General features: G+C 38.6%; 1 protein-coding gene across 8 annotated transcripts in view; it reads left to right on the plus strand.

Moving 5' to 3' along the window:
• The window catches only part of APC (APC regulator of WNT signaling pathway), a 153,167-nt gene that overhangs the window by 84,858 nt on the left and 44,545 nt on the right, over positions 1-23,764 (plus strand). For 4 of the 8 annotated variants that reach the window (XM_072597421.1, XM_072597424.1, XM_072597426.1 and 1 more), the window contains one exon: positions 11,293-11,397. The exons of 1 other annotated variant lie outside the window; for it this stretch is intronic. In XM_072597421.1, the coding sequence (XP_072453522.1) occupies positions 11,293-11,397 (105 nt within the window). Of the gene's footprint in view, positions 1-1,389; positions 1,462-11,292; positions 11,398-14,788; positions 20,915-23,764 lie in introns of those variants that run through there. 3 more of the 8 variants (XM_072597427.1, XM_072597428.1, XM_072597429.1) reach the window with 2 other exon arrangements.

Raw genomic sequence — 23,764 nt, forward strand, 5'->3', positions numbered from 1 at the left:
ATTTATTTGTAATCAGAGATAGAACTCTGGATGCCTCTGGTCAGTGAATGAATTGTTTCTCGAGTAGACATTACCCCAGATTCCTAAATTGTGTTGTACTATAGTTATATTCCTGAAAGGTTGGGTGTAAACTGAATCATATTTTAAATAATGTAAGACAGAGGTTCTTAACCGTTTTTGTGTCCTTTGGCAGTATGGTAAAGCTGTGGACTACTTAAAATAATAATCTCAAATGCATAAAATAAAATACATGGCATAAAAAAGAAAACTAATTAGATTGAAATATAGTTATCACAATGGTTTTTAAAAACAAGTTCACGGATTCTATATACCCTTCTGAAGTCCCTTAGTCAAAGAAATACTGTAGAGTATTGTAAAATTAATAATTTTCTCCTAGGAATGTGAATGTTGCCAAATTGGATTTTATCTAGGAATTGTCTAGCAGAGTATTCTAGTGCCAGCTAGAAACCTAAGGGATATGTCAGGATTAAAAAAACAGCACGTAGGGAGAAGTACCATTCAGGAATATAGTGACTGAGTCCAGGAATGAGGAATTGTGTTTTGAGGCCTTTCCCCAAAAATGGAACTCCTAGAAGAATTCACTAGTGTGAGAAGGTGCTCATAGTAGAGTTAGGTGGCAACTGGGATCTAGAGCTAAGTTTGGAGTAGGATAGCCCTTCCCTGAAATGGAGCATCTTAATGGTCTTCCCTTTATGGCTTATCTTGAATGATTCATATGGATCAGAGGGCCTTTAAAGGATTCCCTAGCTTTGATTGAGCTGAAGAGTCTCTGGTACCTTTGTGCTGAAGAGTCAGATCCAAAGTTGCCAGCAGGTGAGGGTGTCATTGCCTTCTCCTTGCTAGGCAGCTTTTGTGAACCCTTCCTCCATCCCCAGAGCCCTTATTTACCCTCTCCATAATAATTTGTTCACATCACAACTGTCTAGACTTGCTCCAAAATAACTAATTTCTGAAGCCATTCTGATAGGTGTTGCTGTTTAGTCATGACCTCATTTGGGGTTTTCTTGGCAAAGATATTGGAGTAGTTTGCCATTTCCTTCTCCAGCTAATTTTACAGATGAGGAAACAGAGGCAAACAAGATGAAGTGATTTGCCCAGAGTCACGCACCTAGTAAGTGTCTGAAGTTGCATTTGAACTCAAGTCTTCCTGCTAACTCCAGGCCCAGTCCTCTATCCGCTGTGCTACCTAGCTGCGCTAATTCTGATTGGGTCCTACCCAAAAGATGAAATCTGCAATCGGCTTGATCCTGAGGCAGTTTTGCCATATAATGTGGCAGTTGATTTCCCCTTCCCCTATCCCCAGCCCCACCTCTCATTCCATATCCCCCCATTCTGCACAAATCCCATCTATCAAACCATTTCCTTTAGGAACTTCATCCCCCTTCCTTGAAGATCTTCAGGAGAGATGACATCAAAAGGAGTTCATCTTTACGGTGTCAGGTGTGAGCAACTTTCCCTCTCAGCAACCAAAAAGGACAAAGATCATTCCTGTCTGGAGGCTCTAATAAATCTAGTTAATTAGATTTATTAAAAGAGGCCTTCAAAAACCTCCCTTAGCCTATGGAAGTCACGTGGAGAAATCAGCTCAACATTGACTATTAAACTACATCCTCAGGAGACATTGTTCTTCATCAGTTTTTTTGTTTGAACCCTGTGCAACCCTCCCCCATGCTCCTGGTTGGAGAAAGCCCATTTAACCCTTGTTCCCTTATGCAGGGTATCTTCCTCACTTTAGATCTTGTTCTGCTATCTCATGGATCCTATTGACAAGGAAACAGAGACCATAGAGTAGTTTGCTGGCTGAGGCATGTCAGTCCCCACCCCCATCAGGAGATATCCTTTTACTGGCCACCAGCTCCACTTGTTACTTCTGGGGTTTCATTTCATGGTCCTTGAAGGCCAGGATCTCTGTCTCTAGTTGCTAACTGTGCTTAACCATTTCAGTTCCTGTCTTATGCTACCATTCTAATTTCTATAGGATGGTGAACATCAAATAGGGAATGCTGAACTTGGCACTTTATTTACTGTCTGGGCAGTGTGCTCAAACACCTATAAAGTTAATCACTTTAAGTGGGAACCTGCTCCCTACCCTACAGAGAGGACTCAAGCATGTATAATCAGAGGGATTGGGGACCATGCAGTGCTGTCATCTAATCACCCTACCCATCCCCTCAACTACAGTGTGATCCAATAGATCATGTTATCTTATCCCAGTTATACATTATGCCAAATATTAGGGGCAGGCCAAATACCAGGGTCCTGTTTTATATTGGGATGAAATGAGTCACTGGCTGGTCACTGAATAGTAAACAAAGGGAAGTTTACATCGCCTTAACACAGCACAGATATGACTAAAGATACAGTGACACTTATCCTTTATGGATGTACCAACCACTTCCCCCCTCCCCCATCTACATATGGAAACGTATCATTGTCTTCAGGAATGCACTAAATCAGAGAGGTTCTTGCTCCTCGGGTGGGAATTTTTATGCCCTTAATTGACAGGAATCTTCATCAAGGAAGGCAGGAGCCAGTCAGTTCCCAGTGACAGCTTTGTTGCCTTTTAGGGAAAATTAATCTTTGTTGAGGGGAAACAACTACAAAAGTGTTTTCCTGTGTATCATATTTTTGCAATGATATTAACTGAACATAGTGCATAGGAGAGCCTTCTTTCTGATTATTAGAATTACAGATTTAGAGCTAGAAGTCATCTAATTCAATCCCATCATTTTATAGATGAGAAAACGAGGACCAGGGAGAAGTTAAGTAACTTGTCCAAGATCCCATTGATATAAATAGCAAACCTGTGATTTTAGCCTAGGTTAGGCATAGAGAACCCATGGCCTCAAGGCCACAAGTGGCCTTCTAGGTCCTTGGGTGTGACCTTTTGACTGAGTCTAGATTTTACAGAACATATCCTTTTATTAAAGGGATTTGTTCATTGAAGTTTGGATTCATTCAAAGGGCGGCACTTGAGGGCCTAGAGGGCCACATGTGACCTTGAGGCTGCAGGTGCAGGTTCTCCAGCCCTGGCGTAGGCCCTCTGATTCTACATCCATTGTTGTTCCTATTACATCAGTGAGGAATTAGAGGTCATGATGTAAATAAAAAAAATTCTGTAGTTTGGAGTTTTAAGGCAGAAGAAAGATGGATTGATAGTACATTGTGATAGGAGAAGTAGTAGATGAGGGAATTCCAAAGTTCACAAATATAGAAGTGGTGTATTTGTGTGTGGTAACAAGATCAATAGTATGAAAATCTTTGTGACTGAAGTGAGCTGGAGGAGTAGAGTAAGTGAAGTAAACTGAAGAACTATGATACTAGGGTGTTTGAGGGATTATCAAATATATGTGTGTTAAGTCTCGTAGTAGGAGGGCAAAAGTTGAGGAGAGAAAGACTCTGAGCCAAACACTGAACTCATAAAGAAAAAGAGAACATCCTGGAGGTCAGTAGACAACAACTACCAAAATTTTGATTGGGTGGTAGATAAGGATAAGAACCTCGAAGGAGAAAAGGTTACTGAGTGATGGGAGAGGAAGAGCCTTAGAAGTAGCAGTGGGAAGCAAAAAGTATTTTAGTTCCCCCATCTTAACCAGTGAATTGGAAGAAATAAGTCAAAATATAGCCAGGGCAAGAAAAGGTTGTTGTGACATCAGGAGGGAGCTAAATCTCAGAACCAGAAGATGGAAGCGTGAGAAAAATTAAAGGTGAAGGATTGGGGGGAGGGGAGATTAAAAATGAAATCAAGTTTGTTACATATAAAGTAAATATTCCAGATAGCACAGTAGAAGGAGAATATATTACTTTAGAGTGGGGCATTAGTAGGATAGGGATGGATTGAAGGAAATTGTCATAAAGGATTGATCAGTGGGGAGTGACTAACTTGGTTGGGGTTGAATAAAAATTTCAGAGTATTCAGAATCACTGGAATGGGAAGGCTAGGAGGGGAAAGGGTGTTATTAATCACTGAGGAATGATTTTTAGTAGGTTCTATTTTTATCCATAAGAGTTTCACCTGAAAGTGGAGTCCTCTCAGGACTAAGACAATTCAGAGGAGGGGCCAGGTGCTTGGAGCTGAACCCCTACCCTAAGGCAAGAGAACAGGCTTGATATAATGACGTTTCTCCACTCCCTTAAAAGGAAGGAGTCTATTGATGGATGAAATGGTATTTCTTCTTTTTCCCAAGGGAAGCTGGAGACTAAGCAGGAGACTGGCACAGTGGAATGGTATTTTTCCTCTTCCCCCTGGAGGCTGGGAGATCTAACAGTAAATCCAGGGCAGTGGAGTAGTGTCTTCTCCCCTTACCTCAGAGGCAGGAGACTTGCATAATGGAATAGCATTTTTCTGGAGATTACTAGAGATGAGGCAGAAGATTCAAGGCTGTAGAATAGCATTTTCTCCTCTTACTCAAAGGAAAGAGGAGAACAGTGTTCAGTGGAATGGCATTTCTCCTCTTCCCTTTGAAAGAAGAAAGGAAGACCTAGGACAAAGTTCAGGATACACTCACACACAAGGGATAAGACACGGATGATTATGCTGCACAGGAAACTGAGAAGGATCAGTGAGACAGATAGGAAAAGAACCATGTCAGAGCAGTCCCACAAAAATCCAGGGAAGAACATATATCTGTCAGAAGGTATGATCTACAACATAAAATGCTATAGAAAGATCAAGAAGGATGGGAATTAATAAAAGGCCATTGGACTTAGCTTTAAGGAGTAATTTCAGTCATGCAGTGGAATCTGATGCTATATGTTGAGAGGTTGAAATTTAGAGATGACAGGTAGGAGAGCTGGGTGTGAAAAGCTTTATCTGAAAATATAGCTGTGAAAGCAAGGAAAGATTTGATTTAACTTTAAAGAAGATTTAACTTGAGGGGGTAGTAGCTAAAGGTGGAAGGGTCATTGAATCAGTGTCAGGATAGAATGAAAAGGCAAATTAATACTACAGAGGAGGGCATTCTCGATTTCATCAAAATAGATGAGGGAATGTTTAAAAAAAGTGATAAAAATGCTGCACCTGAAAACTGTCACTTGGTGAGAATGTCTCAGTCATTTGCTTTAAGTGAGAAAGGAGGGAGGAGAGCACCTTAACCTTGATCTCCATTTTGTTCTATGACATATGAACCAGTTTGGAACTAAAAGATTTGAGTGAATTTTGCCAAGTCAAGCCAAGGCCGTTGAGTGGGGCAGGGGGAAGAGGAGTACCTTGCCCTCCACCTTGGTCTCTCTGTGCCCCACTCAACTAGAGGGGGACTCCATGAACCCCAGAAGATGAGAGAATTTGGACATTTTCCTTGGCATCCTAACAGTGCCCCAGGAAAATTATGGCCAGCAGCAGTTTCTGCATTAGGAATCATGGACAAACTGTATATGATGAGGAAAACAGATCCAGGGTTCTAAAAAGATCCCAGAAGAGAAACTGTACCATATGTAAGGGAAATTTCATAAGAACTCCAGTGAAAAGATTTCCTGGATCTGTGAATTACCCCATTTGCCACATGTACTCCCTAAACTTGGTCCCACTTCACCTGGGACTCTTTATGCACTTGTGTGGCAGCGTGTCACATACTTTTGGGGGGGTCGGGGTGTTCTGGACTGATGGTAGCACCCAGTGTAATAAATAACACATTTCTAAGAGCTAATTAAATCTACTGACTAATTAGTATCAACTGATAATTAAAAGGCTGGGGGTTAGTGTACAGGTTTGAGCTCCAGTAAAAAAAAAAAAAGCCACAATTCCTCAGTGCATAGGCAAAACAAGAAGCCATGACCACCTCGCAAATAATCTCACATGTCTCTTGCTCTTCTTTCCCGTTTCTACCTTCACATAGCTACCATCTAATTTAGGCCTTTTTGTCTGAACTATTAAAATCGCCTCCTAATGGTGTCTCTGCCTCAAGTCTCTTGTTGTTCCAGTTGGTTTTCTGATTAGCTGCCAAATGGACCATGTCACACCCCTCCTTAGTAAATGGAAGTATCTTCTTGTTACCTTCAGGATCGTGTGTGTGTGTGTGTGTGTGTGTGTGTGTGTGTGTGTGTGTGTGTGTGTGTGTGTGTGTGTGTGTGTGTGTGTGTGTGTATAGCGCTTTGATTAGTATTGAAAACTTCACAGCTGTCATGACCTCTTCCCAACTTTCCAGGCTTTACGGCACAGCTATACCTGACTACTTCCTGTTCCTCAATCACAGCACTCTGTCTTTTGGGGAGTCTCTTCTTTTGCATTAGCTGTTCTATATTGTTTTTCCTTCTCACCTGTCTCTTTAAGTTTCCCAGGCTCTGGAAATTTAGTCTCTTGATGGGAATGGGAATTGAAAGAGTAAAGTCTAAAGCCTATGCCATATTAAGACTAGACAGGACCTTGAAGAGTTATTCATATGTACCCAATATATAGTTTCTTGATGAATGATATTTTTTTTAATAGGTTGTCTAGATTTGTTGTTTTGTTTGCAGGAAATTCTGATATTCTTAAATTTTCAGGTGATTTTTAAAAAAATCATAGGAAACTTTTAAAAATTATGTCTTCATTTCTTTTACTCACTCTTGTTATTCTCCTCAGTAACCTGTTTTTTGTTTTTTTCCATGAAGCTTTATTTGAACTCCTGTAGTTATTCTTTTCCAGGTTTACCCTTTTGGGCTTCTCTTAAACCCATAACATTTCTTTATTGTGTTTGGACTTTTCTTCTATTTAGTAATCTATAACCCCAGTTTTCGGATTGAGATATAGTGCCACATCAAGGCACTACCCGAAACCCCACTTTTGGATGGGGTAATCTGGCTCTTTTTAGTTCTGTCTCCTTTCTGGTCTGAGTGATGCTATCACTCTTTGGAGGGTGGCTGTTAATGAAGCCCTACCCTCTTCATCAGTCCCTGGCTTTTGTAGTCTCCTTCCCAGTGGCCCATTGTAGGAACTAGCTTTAGGTCATCTCTTTCTCCTTCTTGTATGATCCCCATTCAAGAGTTTGTGCTTTTGATGTGACCCAAACAGGCCCCCAGTAAGGTGTTAGAGAACACAATACTTTCTGGCCTCTTTCAAGGCTCACAGTACAGGTGGCCAGGCAGTGAATTGACCCTTCTCCTTTTTTTGTTACCCAGTGCTCTGAGGAATGCACACTTAGGCCCTGTTTCCCTGTGCAGTGCAGTAACATAGGAACTAGCTCTGTACTCTGCTTCCCGTCTGACAAGCTGGGACTTCAGGCCTCAATTATTAAAGCTGATTTTGGAAAATCCTTGTTCAGCACAATAGACTTAATTTCCTGCAACTCCGTCTGACTTTCTTGTATAAGAAGAAAGCATCTTCTAGGCATCTGTAGCCTTCTGGTTTTTGTATAGTTTTGGACTTTGATAGAAGAGTTTTCTTGTGTTTCTCTTTGGCTTTTTCAGGAGCTCTTTTCATGTTTTTGATGGAGTATTTGTGAGAAGCCTGACTCATCTACATCCTTTCCTGTAACCACCTTAACCAGAAATCTCTTCCTCTTTATCTTTGTTTTGGTAGTTGCCTTGCCCAAATAATTCATTACCTAATAATTGGTAGCCTGTGTAAGTTTACTTACAAATAATTATAATACAAACTAGAATATAAATAAAGGAAAAATACAACATACTATGAGAATTACAAAGAGACAAATGCTGAATGAAGACAGGGACAGCTTGTTCCTTGAATTAAGCAATTTAGACAAAGCAAACCCTCTCTCAGTGTAGGATTTAAAAACCAAAAACCAAAACCGTCTCCTGAGAAGAGTGAAGAAGAACCTAAGAGAGGAGCCCTGACAAAAGAAAGTTCCAATGACACGAAGAAAATCCATGAAGGACGCTGTACTTTAAAGAAAGAAACTGGTAGCTTTCTTGTCCTGGCCAGGAAATGAGAAGATATACAAAAGAGGCCCTGAAGGATTTGTTCAAACCTTAGATTTCAGCAACTTCTTTACCTCACTTTAAGTGAGCACTTGAAAAGGCTGTAACCTAAAAGGCCAAGGTCTCCCATTGCATCCTGGGCCATCTCTAGTCATCCTGATGAATATCTGGTCACTGGATCCAGATGGCTCAGGAGGAGAAAGTAAGGCTGGTGACCTTGCACAGCCCTCCCTCACTCAAAACACAGTCAAGTGCAAGTCATGTCTTCATTTCTCTGATGTCTGAAGGATGAACACAACAACAATTCTAAGTGCTGCTAACAAAGCTGAGCAGCTAGTGGACAATTGCCATTGATATGCCTAAAGAATGTGTAGGGGGAACATTTTTGAAAATGAACAGGGTGAAAGGAGAGAAAGAGGGAGTAGGATGAACAGGGAAAATAGGATACATAGTAATCATAATTGTGAAAAAAATTTACAGCAAGTTTCTCTGATAAAGACCATTTCTCAAATACGTAGAAAACTGAGTCAGATTTATAGAAATAAGAACCATTCCTCATTTGATAAATGATTAAAAGTCATGATTGGGCAGTTTTCAAACAAAGTAATCAAAGCTCTCTATAGCCATGTGAAAATATGCTCTAAATCACTATTGATTAGAGAAATGCACATTAAAATTACTCTGAGCTATTACCTCTCACACATCAGATTGACTAATATGACAGAAAAGGTAAGTGATAAATATTAGAGGAAATGCAGTAAAGTTGAAATACTAAAGCACTGTTGGTGAAGTTGTATACTGATTCAACCATTCTCTAGAGTAATTTAGAACTATTCTCAAAAGTCTATAAAACCATATATATCTTGTGACCAAGCAATACCACTACTGGATCTGTATCCAAAGGAGATAAAAAGCAAAAAGGAAAAGGACCTATAGATACAAAATATATTTATAGCAACTCTTGTAGTGGTGGCAAAGAATTGGAAATGGAGGGGATATCCACCAATTAGGGAATGGCTGAACAGGTTATTGTATACGATTTTGACGGAGTATGATTGTGCTATGAGAAATAATGAGCTGGATACTCTCAGAAAAATCTGGAAAGACTTAAATGAATGCAAAGTGAAATGAGCAGAATTAAGAGAATATTATATATAGTAACAGTAATATTGTGTGATGATTTAGCTATTCTCAGCATTACAGTGATCCAATACAGTTCTGACGGCCTTACGATGACAAGTACTATCCATCTCCAGAGAAAGAAGTGATGGAATCTAAATGTTGATCAAAGCATACTTTTTCTTTATTTTTCTTTTTTAAATCTTTGTTTTCTTTTATAATATATCTAACATGGAAATATGTTTTGCATAACTGCACATGTATAACTTATATTAATTGCTCACCTTTACATTTTGGGGAAAGTGAAGGAAGGAGGGAGAGAATTTGGAACCCGCAAATTTTAAAAAAAGGATGTTAAAAATTTTTACATGTAATTGGGGAAAAATAAAATAATAAATAATAAAAAGAATAAGTGGAGAACAAAAAAGAAAAATGAACCAAAAAGGAAATGAGAGTATAAAGGAAAAGAGAAGACTGAAACTGTCACCTCCAGTGTTACTTACTTAGTAAGTAACCTTAGGCTGCTTCATCTCCTGTTCTCCTAGGGAGTAAGAAACAGCTTCACTATTACACAAATTCAAGAATCCAAGTGAGCACAACCAGCTTTTTGATGGCTTTACTCTAAGATATTATTTATTTATTCTAAGATTTTTAAAAGCTTCTGTCCTTAGAACATGTGTGTGGTTAATCTAACCTTCCATTCATTTCCAACCATAGCCATATATCTATTGTTTTTATTTATGACATATATTAAGTCCCTTCTGTAGTATGGACATACTATAATGGTTGTGTGAAAATTGACTTGCCGGAATTTTTGTCCAAACCTTCGATTTTTGTTGGGGTAGAAAATTCCCAAGAGAAGACTCACTCCACCAGTATGTATATTCCATTGTTTACTAGGTAGAAGTAGAGCTGCCAGGGGCCCTGAGAGGTTGCACAACCAAGAAATCAGGGACTGAGCTACTACACTGCCTCCTATAAGCTGTATATGCATTTATTAGAGCAAGGTGGTTCAGTGGAATGAGCATAGAGAAAGCAATTATGAGGTTGAGGTCAAGCCAGTAATTAGCTCTGGAATCCTTTGGTAAGTCATTTTATTTCTCTAGTTTCCTCATCTCTAGGAACAATTGACAAGATCCTCTTTGTGCTTCTTTCCAGTTCAACATTGTGTGATTCTGTGAATCTGACGCTGAAAGTACTAATCATTTATGAGTATACTGACCTTCTGCAATATAGTCTTGCTGAAAAAGTTAATTAAAAAATAAGATTTCGACCAGTTCTATGTATATTAGGAAGTTTGGTATTTAAGAGGACTCTTCAGTGAAATTTTTATAAAAACCAGAAAATGCTTTTACAGTGTGAATGTATTTCATTAGTTTATCTTTTGCAAATTTCATTTTTTATGTTAGATTAGTTTAGTATTGGGTCTTCTTAGAGTGAAGCATATGTCATTATTCCTATACAATAAACTATACTTTCAAATGTACAGAAAAGGTATTAGAGCATCAGGCATCGAGTCAGGAAGAGCTGAGTTTGAATTCTGCCTCAGGCACTTACTAGCTGAGTGACCTTGGACAAGGCACCCTTTCACAAACCTCTATTTCCTCATCTGTAAAATGAGAATAATAACACCTGCCTCACACTGTTGCAAGGATGAAACAAAGTATTATGTATAAACCACTTTGCCAGACTTCAGTTGCTATATAAATTCTAGTATTATTACTATATAGAAAGTGATGTTTTTGATTTCATTGAATGCTAACTCATTTCTATTTCATGTGACATATAATAAAATTTTTCTATTTTAGCTCTTATTCATATCAGAATTGAAATTTCTCATGGTCTTTAGTCTTTAAAGTTCTTTAAAGATTTTCTAGGAATTTTTCTTGGTGAAAGTATGTACTGTATAAATTAATATATTAATTAAGCTCTCTGCCTGTGAGGTACAAATTATTCTAAAGCAGCTCCACTAAATGCATGGATCATATGACTTTAAAGGGAAGACAGTTATTTATCCAGTTCAGTTATATTCCTGATAATGTTGTGTACACAGCTGGTGGAGAATGGTATTTCTGAGGGTCTCAGAAAATCCTTTCTCTTCTAAGTAATACTTAGAAGGCATGTTTTACTTTCATTTTGCAGTTTTGTGGAGACAGTCAATAGTTAATTATCAAAAATAAAGCATAGTTTGGTGTTTTTCTAAATACATGTAACTAACTCACTCAGCACCTTAAAGCAGTAGAATGATGAAGTATAGATTCTATTTCTGTGTATAGTGACATAAGCTCTTGTTATTAGAGGACATCTCAGAACAAGCCTGATGCCATCTCCCATGAAGCAGAGAGGCAGAATGAAGGCCCAGGAGCAGCAGAAATCAGCATGGCGCCTTCTGGTAGTAGTCAGGTAAATGAATGATTTTGTTTAATGAAATGAGATATTGAAAATGGTAGCATGGTTAATTTGGATTTTATTATAGCATGGATACTTTAAGTTACTGGGTTTTGGGGATTGTTTATTTCTTCAAAAGTTAAAAAATTGATTTTGGGGGGGCACTGACAATATTCTCACAACTATTAGGGATATTTTAATCATCGTCAGTATTTTTTTAAATGCTGAAATTGTATCCAGAGTTTAGTTTGAAGATATAAGCGTGTTGTATAATAGATATTAAATATAAATTGTTTAAATCCTATTGTTTGAACTACTTATTTTGCGTTGCTTAGAACAATTTCATCCCCATCTATCAAAAATTTGGCACAAAAATACTTCAATTACAATGAGGCGTTTACATCATCATTCTTGTTTTCCATTCGGCTTCTCAACTTTGTAAGCCTGGAAATGGAAATAAAATCACTTTTACGATAATTTTCAAGTTTATGAAAAATTTTTTTCCTGTCAGCTTTTTATCTTTAACGTAAGGAAGTAATTAACCTTTTTCATATTAAATCTTTTAACATCCTGATGTCTTAAATTTTTAGTTTTCTAATAAGATTCTATTCAGAAAGTTTAAAAGTCTCAAGGTAATTTTTGTCATCAAAATTTAAATCTGCTGTTACTTAAGAAAATATTCTTGAATTTGTTAATTGTACTTCCAGTATTTCATAAATTACTGAAATTACTGAAAATTTAAATTACTTAAAGTTTTACTTTAAATTAGTTAAAGTTTTAATACTGAAATCAGCATTCATAGTAATTCCCTAGCATACATTAAAAATTAATCTCTGTTATGCTAGACTGGCTTTTTTAGTTAGCAGAGCTTCAAATATCTGTATGTTATAATGCTTTAGGTTTAATAAATATATTTTTAAATGCCTTTTAGTTCAATTTTCTTTAGTAAACATAGAAAAAATATGTTATGGAAGGCAAAATTTAGTCATATTGGTAATAGAAAAACCGTTTTTTGTTTATGCTTAAACTTTTTTCAGTGTGCTAGTTCCCCACCCTATCCATATCTCAGTTAAGTATTTTAAAGATACCATTTTCATAACTTTCTTCCTTGATAGTGTAGGGTGTTCTTGCACTATTCCTTCTGTGAATCATTTTGAGATTATTTGTTTCAGGGGATTATATTACACTTATATATACAGAAGCAATGTTGAGTATATACATACGTTTTAAAAAATTATTTCATTATGTAAACTGGAATGGTATAGTAAAAAGAGTGCTGAATTTGGAATCAGAGGGTCTGGATTTCAAATCCTGACTATGCTGTTTACTACATGGAGGACAGGGAGTAAATCACCTTTCCTCTCTGGGCCTTAGTTCTTTGTATGTAAAATGAAGGGATTGAACTGCATGACTTCTAAAGCCTTTCATTTCTTAATCTAAGAATCATTATAATCCCACTTGTTTTGTGCATTTGCAGTTTTTAAACAAGAATCTATTGGCTGTTCGAATGTTACTGAGCTTGATTATTCCATAGTTCTTAGTAACATAATATAAACTATATTTTTTATTCCAATGTGCAAAATTAATGGCATTGAACTTGATGGTTAATCTCTAGCTGGACAAGAGCCTTTACAGTAGAGTTCATTGTTCTACTTCTCTATTTCACTGCCTTTCTAAGTCAGAAAAGGTTATGGGAATGCAGCCATTTGAGGAACTAGAAATTAGGATATTTGTGGAAATATCAGTCAGTAAATTGAAGTTCTTTAATATGAGAGCAGGAATTGTGTGTGGTAAAGAGAAAGACTCCGAGTCAGGAATTGAAGTTGTTGAGGTAGAAAGGTATTCTGGGATGAGCCTAACGCAAACCAGTCCTCTGATAGTTTAGGTTTGAAATTACAAAACAAGATGCTTGTATAGGTCATTTTTATTTTATGATTTATTCAGCCATAGCAGGAGAATGATATTCAACAAGAATAATAGACATAGAGTTGATTTTTCTGAGTGAAACTTCCTTGCCTGCGGTACCCATCATGTGCTACCAGCGAAGCACCAAATCATGCCTGTAACTCTTCGTCACTGTTTTTGTACTCAGGTGATCAGAAAATGTCAAAAGCCTGACCTTTTAATCTCCTAAGTCAGTCAAGTCTCAAGAATGTGTTTGGTGCCTTTAAAGAAAAACCTAGCCTAACTTGTATGGGGAAGGAATTAGGACAGAAGTTTTCAAAGTTTCACTGTTCACAGCATCCTTAGCGTCTCAGTAATTTTTTTTTTTTTTTGCTGTGCGCCTAAAGGCCAAAAGAAATTCTTAACAATTACATGTATTAAGTAGTTAGATCGAAACAGCTTAGTGTGTCCTAAAACTTGAACAGTTTGGAATAAAACAACACACATAAATTGAAAGAGAAAATATTCTTAAATAACCATAATCAGGCAGGTAAGTGACATAGTGGATAGAACACAGGGCCTACAGTTAAGAAGACCTGAGTTCAAATCTAGCCTCAAACACTTGCTAGCTGTGACACAGCAAATCACTTAACTCTGCCTCTATTTCCTCATCTGTAAAATTAGCTAGAAAAGAAAATGGCAGGCTCCTCCAGTATCTTTGCCAAGAAAACCACAATTGGTGTCACCAAGTATAGGACTACACTGAAAGCACTGAATAGTTACAATTATTTACTAATGGGATGTGTGTGTCTCTCAGGCGATGCACAGTTTCTCAAACCTTAGGATCAGATTGGACACTGGCACTCTTGTTTCCTGTTCTATGTTGATTTTCACTCTGTACTTGATTTTTATCACAGCAACTGTTGAAAATCCAGCTTTGCAAAAAATAGTGCATTACGAATGAGACAGTTCAAGAAGTTACTGGCATAGTCAAAGGTACAAGTAAGCAAAAACATATTTGGAACACTAGAGAATGACATCAAAAAGAATTTAGGGTGATTTAATATAGAAACTTTGAAATACCTTGAACTAATCATCTGAGCGGTATCCAAGAGTGCATTGTTTCCCTGGAAAATTTAAAATATCTCCTTGCACAGTGGAGTACTGTGGCACAGAGTTTGGAAACCTCAGAGTAAGGATACTGTTCTACCATTTCTCCCTCCCATGAAGTTCAGGTTCTTAAGGTCTTTTAGAGCAGTGGTATCACACTTAAATAGAAAGAATCCTTGCTGCCACGTAATGACTTAGAAAACCACAAATTGACCTTATTTATATTGTATTTTTATTTATTTTGTTAAACATTTCCCAGTTATGTTTTTATTTGATTCCTCACCATATTGGAGTTTTGCTTTAGTAGAATTTAACACTTCAGTTCTAGGGGACCATGGTTCCACCTCTTAAATAACTTTGTGGTTCTTATTAGTCAGCTGTGACTTATGGAATTCTTGAAGTCCAATATAGGCAACACTAAAGAAAAAAAAAGAAAATATAAAAAGTATTGCAAAAACAAAACAAATGAGTGACCGAATACAGGAAAACAAATCCAGAACTTCCAGGCTTCACTTCCATCTATAGTCTAAACAAATTCATGTGATAGATGGATGGTACTACATTTTTGCAGCTTTCCATGGGTGTCTTGATGTAAAGATGTGACCACAAATAGGAGCAACACCAGGGACATCAGGGCTACAGTGAAGATGATAATACTTACTGGTTAGAAACTAATCCCACAGGTCAGGGAGAATTACCCTGTGTCATCACCCACTTTTGTGTTCCCTGGCCTTGCCTTCCATGAGGGCCCCGTGGTTGTGATGGGGGTCAGGTTGGGGAACAGTGATACAAAATAATCACTTTATGAAAGGACACTAAAAGGATTGACTTTCTTCTGTGGGGGCTGAGTCACTTTCAGGGATGCAGGCCCCCTCACAACATTGCCCTTTTTCCTCTAAGCCCTCTTTGGGGAGGAGTTGCAGTGTGACCAAAATGTATTATGCTGATAGCAATGTGGAAAGTCCATTATCTAGATTACTATATGTAATGAGCTATAGTAGACCTGACTTTTGCAACTACTGATGCCAGGATAGAGTTGAAGCAGATGAAAGTAAAGAGAGCAGCCAGTTAGGGTAGGGAAACAAGGCAGTGGGGAATTCAAATTCACTAGAATAGGAGTATTGAAGGAGTAAAAGTATGTTAGCCATTGAGGTGTCAGTGATTTGGTGGAGATATGTCCTGGGATATATAGTAGAAAGTAACAGAACAGTCAAAGTTAAGTCCCAAGCAGGAGGTAGGTAGTATGCTGATCACCAAAGAATACTGCTGTTTAAGGATGACTGGTTGAGGGTGCAGGCTATCAAGAAAAGGGCTTTCTGGTGTGCCCATTAAAATTAAGCTCTGAGTTTTTACCCTGCCCATATAATGTGTCCTTGTGACTGATCAGGACTGGAAAACAGTAGCATAATCTAGTTGTGTTGAGTAATTTCTTCGGTTAACTTTTGCATCTCCTTTTCCATCTGAACAATTTTTCCCTTTAAGGAGCTATTTTCTCCATTTAATTTTTATACTTCTTTTTCCATTCGACCAATTTTCCCAGTTAGGTTTTGTGTTTCCTTTTCCATTTGATCAATTTTCCCAATTAGGTTTTGGGTTTCCTTTTCCGTTTGATTAACTCTTCCTTTTAGGGAATTATTCTCTCCAGTTAATTTTTGAACTTCCTTTTCCATTTGTTCAATTTTCCTTTTCAAAGTGATGTTCTCATCAGTGAATTCTTTTTTTTATAATTTTGAAATCATTGGCCAGTTTTTCTTTTATTTCCTTCTTCAGCTGTTCCAGGTAATCTAGTTGTGCTTGCAAGAAATTCATAGTCCCTTCTGAGGTTTCAGATGGAAGTACAGTCTCAGCTCTGACCTCTTTGGTGTTTGTGTTTTGGTCCTTATCCCCGTAGAAAGATTCTATGGTTATTTCACTTTTCGTCTGCTTTTTCCGATTCATGATGTTGGCTGAGTGTTGTAGCTTCTGGTTCTTTCAGTCAGAAGGTACAGATCTCTCTGTTGAGCTGATGTGTGTAGAGGCTAAAAGCAGGTTTTTGTTTTTTGTTTCCCAGATCAGCCCTGGGGTTAGCTTGTTAGGTGTGTGGGAGGGGTGGTCTGGTCACAGGAGATCTCCTCAGCTGACCTGAGGCAAAGGCAAGGTCAGGGGATGGTGATCCCAGCTTCCCTATTGTCTTCCCTTTTCCCCTGGAGGGCTGGGGCATGCCTAGATGCTAATGCGTGTTCCTGCCCCTCCTGGGGCTCGTCTCCCGGCGCTGAGGCTTGCCTGGGTCTCAGTGTGAATTTTCTTTGCCCTGGGTCTTCTGTCCTTCCAGATTGCCTCTGCCACAGTAGGAAGAATCCCCCTTTGCTATTTTCCTGGCCTCTGGTGTTATGAGACTATTTGCCCCCTTCTGCTGTTCCCGCTGATCCAGGATTTATCTGGGGAAATATTTTATGGTTCTTTCACGGTCATCACGGGGGAGAAGAGAGCATTTACTGATCACTCTGCCATCCTGGCTCCCGGAAGTTCAAGTAGGTGACTTACCGAAGTTTAGTCTTCAGGCTGAAGGTTTCAAGGGCTGCTGCGCTGATATCTGGCGCTCAGCGGCTCTCACCGGCTCGGTTTGGCTTGTCTCCTGCTCCGCTGGTTTCGCCCGCCACTCTCGGGCTTCTCAGGTCCCTTCCGCCCTGCTGCGCTGACCGCGCTGCACTGTGCGCTGGGGGCTTACCCCCGTGGAACAGATCCTTCCCGTGGACCTTCCAGTCTAACCTGGGCTCCGAATCTGTCAATGTCTGTCACCCACTGGATTCCACACCTCCAAAGTTTGGTCAGATTCTCCTTTCAGAGATATCCAGAGGAGTTTGTCCAGGAGCTTAGGTGAGTCGTTGCTTTCACTCCACCATCTTGGCTCCGCCTCCGTGTTGAGTAATTTCTTAAGCACTTTTTGGGTCTCCTTAAGCAAGCTGTTGACTCACTTTTCATGATTTTCTTGCATCTCTCTCATTTCTCTTCCAATTTTTCCTCCACCTCTCTTACTTGATTTTCAAAATCCTTTTTGAGCTCTTCCATGGCCTGAGACCATTGCATATTTATTTTGGAGGTTTTGGATGGAGAAGCCTTGACTTTTATGTCTTCATCTGATGGTATGCATTGTTCTTCCTCATCCTAAAGGATGGAAGAATATACCTGTTCACCAAGAAGGTAACCTTCTGTAGTCATATTTTTTCCTTTATTGGACATTTTCCCAGCCAGTTACTTGACTTTTGAGTCCTTTGTCAAGAGGAGGATATACTCCAGGGACCTGTAAGTTCTCAGTTCCTCCAAGGTGGCACAATCAAGGGAGAGGAGTTTACTCCTCTCCTGGCCTGTGCTCTGGTTTGGGAGCTACTGCAAGCTTTTCTGCCCTGGATCTACAAGTAGAATTCCCTCTCCCAGAGCCTCCACCAGCCAGTATTCTTCCTCACCCCAGGGCTGAGACTCAGATCAGCTGCTCTATTCCCCCAGGGTCTTTAGCTCTCACTCTGTCGTTTTGTGGCTTCTGCTGTTCTAGTATTTGTGTAGAGTCATTTTTACAGATGTGTGTTTGTCCTTCGTTGCCAAGGAAGACCTTATCATCAGAGATATGTGTGTGTGTATATTCACTTATTTAGAAATGATGCACATGTATTACCATGCAACTCATTTTCTTCAAACCAAAACAACACTAGGATGAAGGATCTTCCTCACTGATCATTTCTCTGAACACAATGGCCATCCTCCAAGGAGCTAAAATTGCAAGAGTGAAATTTCACCACAGTTTTTGCTGTAGGCACCAGTTACCAATTAGGTTGTAACAAAGGGCCAGTGAACTAGAGTATCAGGAATTGTTGGGAGTGTGTAGAACATTGGAAGTTGAGATGAAGGGGGATGTTATGGGATAATAAACACAGGCTAAGTGTGACTATTAGAGAAAAACCCTGTATTTGGCTTTTATTTGCATAGTAGGATTCTATCCCATCTACCCACTCTTGAATTAGTTGATCATATACTCCTTGGGGAATACAACCCTACACACCAGTTACTAGTATGCCAGTTTGCCTAGAAGCTATAAGGTAATTTAATGTCATATACAGAGATTGTAATATCTGACAGCTTCAGAAATGCATAAATTTTCTTGAAATGAGATCTATTTGATTGTTTTAAAGAAAGTTTAATCAGTATTTTGAATAGTAACAAAAATGATATTTTATCATATTCAGTAGCTCAAGAAAAGCATAGAAAGCTATCTCAGGGCCAGAAGGACCTGGGTTCAAATCCTGCCTCTGACATATTCTGGCTCTAGCATAACTACACAGTGCTCTGGATCTCTAAAATTAAGTGGCAAAGACAGTGTATACTTGCATTGCTAGAGAGTAAATACCTGTACCAATGAAGTCATAGATTCATCATACAGTTACTTCATTACTAAGCAAATAAATTATTGAACTAAAAGCTCTTCTCTATTACATTAAAAGGTAAAATGATAAAAGACAGGATAGCTCATTGTACCTTCGTGTATCTTCTACTCAGGCTACTAACCCCACATCTCCAGTTCTTGCACTCTCAATAGATAACTTTGCCTCTACCTTACAGTGAAGATTGAGGCCACCCTTTGTCCTCTCTGAGTTTTTTCACGCTACTCTCTTCTAGTTCTCCTCCTAACTTCTTTCACTGCTCCTTTTCAGTCTCCTTTGCTGGTTCATCATCAAGTTCATGCTCTGTAACCTCAGGAGTATTGATCTAGAGTAAGGTTCTATCCTAGGTCCCCTACTTTCCCTCTCTATACTTGCTCTTTTGGTAACCTCGTCATTTCCTCTGGGTTTAATTATCATCCCTTTATCAATGACATCTAGAATTAGTCATAGTCTGTCCCCTGAGCTTTAATCCTTTACCAGTTGCCTGTTGAGTATTTTAAACAGTGACCCATGGATATCCCATACTCACCATATCCAAAACAGTTCATTGCATTTTTCCCCAAACCAACATTTCTTCAAATTTCCCTGTTTTTGTTAAACACGTTCTGTTTTTTCAGTAGCCCAGATTCATAACCCTTAGTATTATTTGATTTCTCACTATCCCTCCATAATGGTATATCTAGCCCATTGCCCAATCTTCCAAACTATTGTCATTTTTATATCTTTTACATCCACCCCCTTCTTGTAGAGCTGCCACTTATCACCTCTCACCTAGATTATTGCAACAACCTCCTAATTTGTCTCCATATATCATCTCTTCCTATATTAGACCATGCTATACACCATTGTCAAAATTACTCTCCTTAAGCACAAATATGACCATGTAGCATCCTAATTAGATGACCCTTAAAAGAGGTAGCATTTTTCCTTAATTCCTACACAATGTCCTAGAAAGTGCATGAGACTGAATTCTAATGGGAAAAGCCAAGGAAAATTCACAGTGAGCTATTTTTCCAGCCCCCACAGGGCAGTTTAGAAAGATAGAGAAGTTTAGAGCATAGCAACACCTGGACAGAAAAAAAATGCAGGGGAATCTCTGTACTAACCAACCTTGACAGACCTCTCTTGAGCTTTCAGGAGGTCCTACCAAGCCAATGATTGCACCCATGGACTAGTAGAGAAGGCAGGCCACAGGCTGACAGCTCATTGGCTATGTGCTCATGATCCTCCCAATGTTAGGCAATAGAGGGGACTTTCCATGTAAGTGAGTCATCTCTGCCATGTGGGCCTAGTTACCATAATAAGGGAAAAAAAGGATGGAGGTCCTCATGAGCTTTCTACGATTAAGCAAGTTAACTTTCAATCTGAAGTTCACAGTTCCAAGGCATAATATCAGAACTTAAAATCATTACCCCTGTGGAATCATATCAAACTAATTGTTACTGATTAGAATAAGATAGGAGTCTAGTTAATCATCCATCACATTGTCCAGTCTACGCAGGCTGGAAGTAGCCTACTTATATAATAACTTCAGAAGCATCTATTTCAGCATCCAGCCATAAGAATCTGGTTACTTTAGCTCAGTCTGGACCACACTCCACAAGACATTGAATCTACCTAGCTACATAAGGAAGAAGGAATGTGTCAAGGGTGGAGAAGTGGACAGAAGATTCAGTAATGGTACTGTAGCACACTGACTCACATGAATTTTATAACCTAAATACCACACTATAGAAAAATATTGTAGGAAACTGCTCAGAATTTTTGAATGTGGAAAGCACAATATTGATTTACTAAATCCAGAGATCACTGTCAGAGGAAAAATCTCATTCTTTAAAAGCCAAGGCATGAAATGGTTAACTTTTAAAATATCAGTGTCAAATAAATTTTGCAAGCAACCAGAAGAAAGTCCTTCAGCTCTGGAGGAACCCCAATTTAAATAGTTGAGTTTTATTCTGCAGTCACAAGAAACTAGAGATAAGAATGGAATAGGAAATTACAAAAGAGCTTAAGATGCACCCCAAAATAACATCCTGCAAAGCTGATTCTAATCATCAATGAAAAAGATGAGCCATCAACAAAAAAAAGAAGCATGAGTCATGTCTACCCCCACCACTCCAAAAAAGGTGAGCACAGTATTAAGAAAATAATAAGCAAAGAAATAAACTCTCGCTTCCAAGCTATTGAAAATTAAGAGACAAAGTATGTCACTGAAGAACAGAAAGGCTCTAAGAAGATAAATGTATAAGTTAATTCTAAGAATTTAGGGGTACGATTAGGGAAAGAGGAAAGACTATTAACATATAGTGAACTTAATCCCCACAGTCTACTTGTGTAAACTAATGTCTTTTATGGGAGGATAAAATAGCAGGAAGTTGCTTTAGAAGGAAAAGATAGATAAACTGAAGGTGAACCCATACTCCTCTCACTGTGGGGGTGAATAAATGCCTTTAGTCTCTGGACTTAGGTTGGACCATGGGAGAATAGGGTAAGACTAATGGAGGAGAAGTACTGGGATAGAAAGAATAGAATTAATGAATGAACTCTTATTAAGCTCTTAATATGTGACAGGCATAGGGATAAAAAAAGTAAAGCAATACTGTTCCTGCTCTTAAGGAGCTCAGACTTCTTTTGCTGGAGGCAAAAGATAAAAGGTGAATGGTAAGACCCAGGAATCCTTAGAATATTGAAGCAAAGAAAGCACTAAGGCCCAGTGGTCCTTATGTCTCAGTACTCTGTCATACTAAAAAGATCACATTGAAGTTGTACAAGTAGCCTTTTATTCATCCTCTAAACAGTGACCTGAAGAGTCCTAGGCCCATAAACATCGGAAGAAAGATCTTTTGGGAAGGGTGTGGGCTGGGACATTGGAGAAAGGCTCCCATGTACCCCTTTCTAGCATCCAATGAATTTTACCTATGAAGAGGTGCTATTAACATGTTCCAGGCAATGAGGGTAGAGTATATGTAGCTATATATATATATTTATTTATATATACACATATATATATTTATATATATTTGTATCTGTAGCTATATAAATTGGGAGACACATAATGAGTTTCACCTGAGGGGAATGGATTCACTAGGAAAATATCTTCTCTTAACAGAGGTTGTACTGTTCAAGTGGCAGTGGTTGGTTCTTGTCCTCTCGAGACCAATATGAGCTCAGAAGCCTCTACCATGAGCTCAGCACAGATAGTCCATATGAACAGTTGGAGTGGACTTACCTCAAAATTTCTTTTGAGCTACTGCAGTTCTGCTTTGCTCGTAGAACATAGCACCACCTTTGATTCAGGCAAACCATGCTGGGTAGTCCTGTGTCAGTGAATCTAGTGTCTCACACTCAATTCCAAGAGACTGCAAGCCAAGGTTAAAATGGAAGGAGAGTTGGTGCATAACATTTTGTTTACAGATGATTGTTTGTTTGTTTATTCATTCATTTATTTTTTATTTTTAGTTTTCAGCATTCATTTCCACAAGATTTTGAGTTCCACATTTTCTCCCCATCTCTCCCCTCACCCCGAGATGGCATGCATTCTGATTACCCCTTCCCCCGGTCTGCCCTCCCTTTTATTATCTCCCCCCCCCCCATATCCTTTCCCTTTACTTTCTTGAAGGGCAAGATAGATTTCTATACCCCATTACCTGTATATCTTATTTCCCAGTTGCATGTAAAAACAATTTGTTTTTAAAACTTTGAGTTCCAAATTCTCTCCTTCTTCCCTCTCTACCCACCCTCATTGAGAAGGCAAGTATTTCAATATAGATTATACCTGTGTAGTTATGCAAAATACTTCCATAGTAGTCATGTTGTGAAACACTAACTATATTTCCCTCCATCCCATCCTGCTCCCTACTTATTCTATTTTCTCCTTTGACCCTGTCCCTTTTCAAAAGTTTGCTTCTGACCCTCCCCCATTCTCCCTTCCCTTCTCTTATGCCCCACTTTATTCCCCTTCCCTCTTACTTTCCTGTAGGGTAAGATACCCAATTGAGTGTGTATGTTATTTCCTCCTTAAGCCACATCCAATGAGAGTAATGTTCACTCATTCCTTTTCACATCCCTTCTCTGCCCTACATTGTGAAACATTTTTCTTGCCTCTTTAAGTGAGATAATTTACCCCATTCTGTCTCTCCCTTTCTCCTCCCAATATATTCCTCTCTCCTTAATTTTATTTTTAGATAGCATCCCTTCATATTCAACTCACTCTGTGCCTTCTATCTGTCTGTCTGTCTATTTATCTATCCATCTCTTCCAGCTACCCTAGTACAGAGAAAGGTCTCATGAGTTACAAATATCATCTTTCCGTGTAGGAATGTTAACCGTTCAACTCTTATGATTTCTGTTTCCTGTTTACCTTTTTCATGCTTCTCTTGATTCTTGTATTTGAAAGTCAGATTTTCTGTTCAGCTCTGGTTTTTTCAGCAAGAATGCTTGGAAGTCCTCTGTTTCATTGAAAGTCCACTTTTTTTCCCCTGAAGGATTTATATTCAGTTTTGCTGAGTAGGTGATTCTTGGTTTTAATCCTAGCTCTTCTGACCTCCAGAATATCATATTCCAAGCCCTTTGATCCCTTAATGTAGAAGCTGCTAGATCTTGTGTTATCCTTATTGTATTTCCACACAACTTTAATTGTTTCTGCTTATAGTATTTTCTCCTTGACCTGGGAACTCTGGAATTGGCTACAATGTTCCTAGAAGTTTTCTTTTTAGGATCTCTTCAGAGGTGATCAATGGATTTTTCAATTTTCTATTTTACCCTCTAGTTCTAGAATATCGGGGCAGTTTTCTTTGGTAATTTCTTGAAAGATGATGTCTAGGCTCTTTTTTTTGATCATGGCTTTCAGGTAGTCCAAAAATTCTCTCTCCTGGATCTGTTTTCCAGGTCAGTTGTTTTTCCAGTGAGATATTATTGCCTGCTGTTTTTTCATTCTTTTGATTTTGTTTTATAATTTCTTGATTTTTCATAAAGTC

Source organism: Notamacropus eugenii, chromosome 3 (genome assembly GCF_028372415.1).
Source record: "Notamacropus eugenii isolate mMacEug1 chromosome 3, mMacEug1.pri_v2, whole genome shotgun sequence".
In the NCBI taxonomy this organism is placed as follows: domain Eukaryota; kingdom Metazoa; phylum Chordata; class Mammalia; order Diprotodontia; family Macropodidae; genus Notamacropus; species Notamacropus eugenii.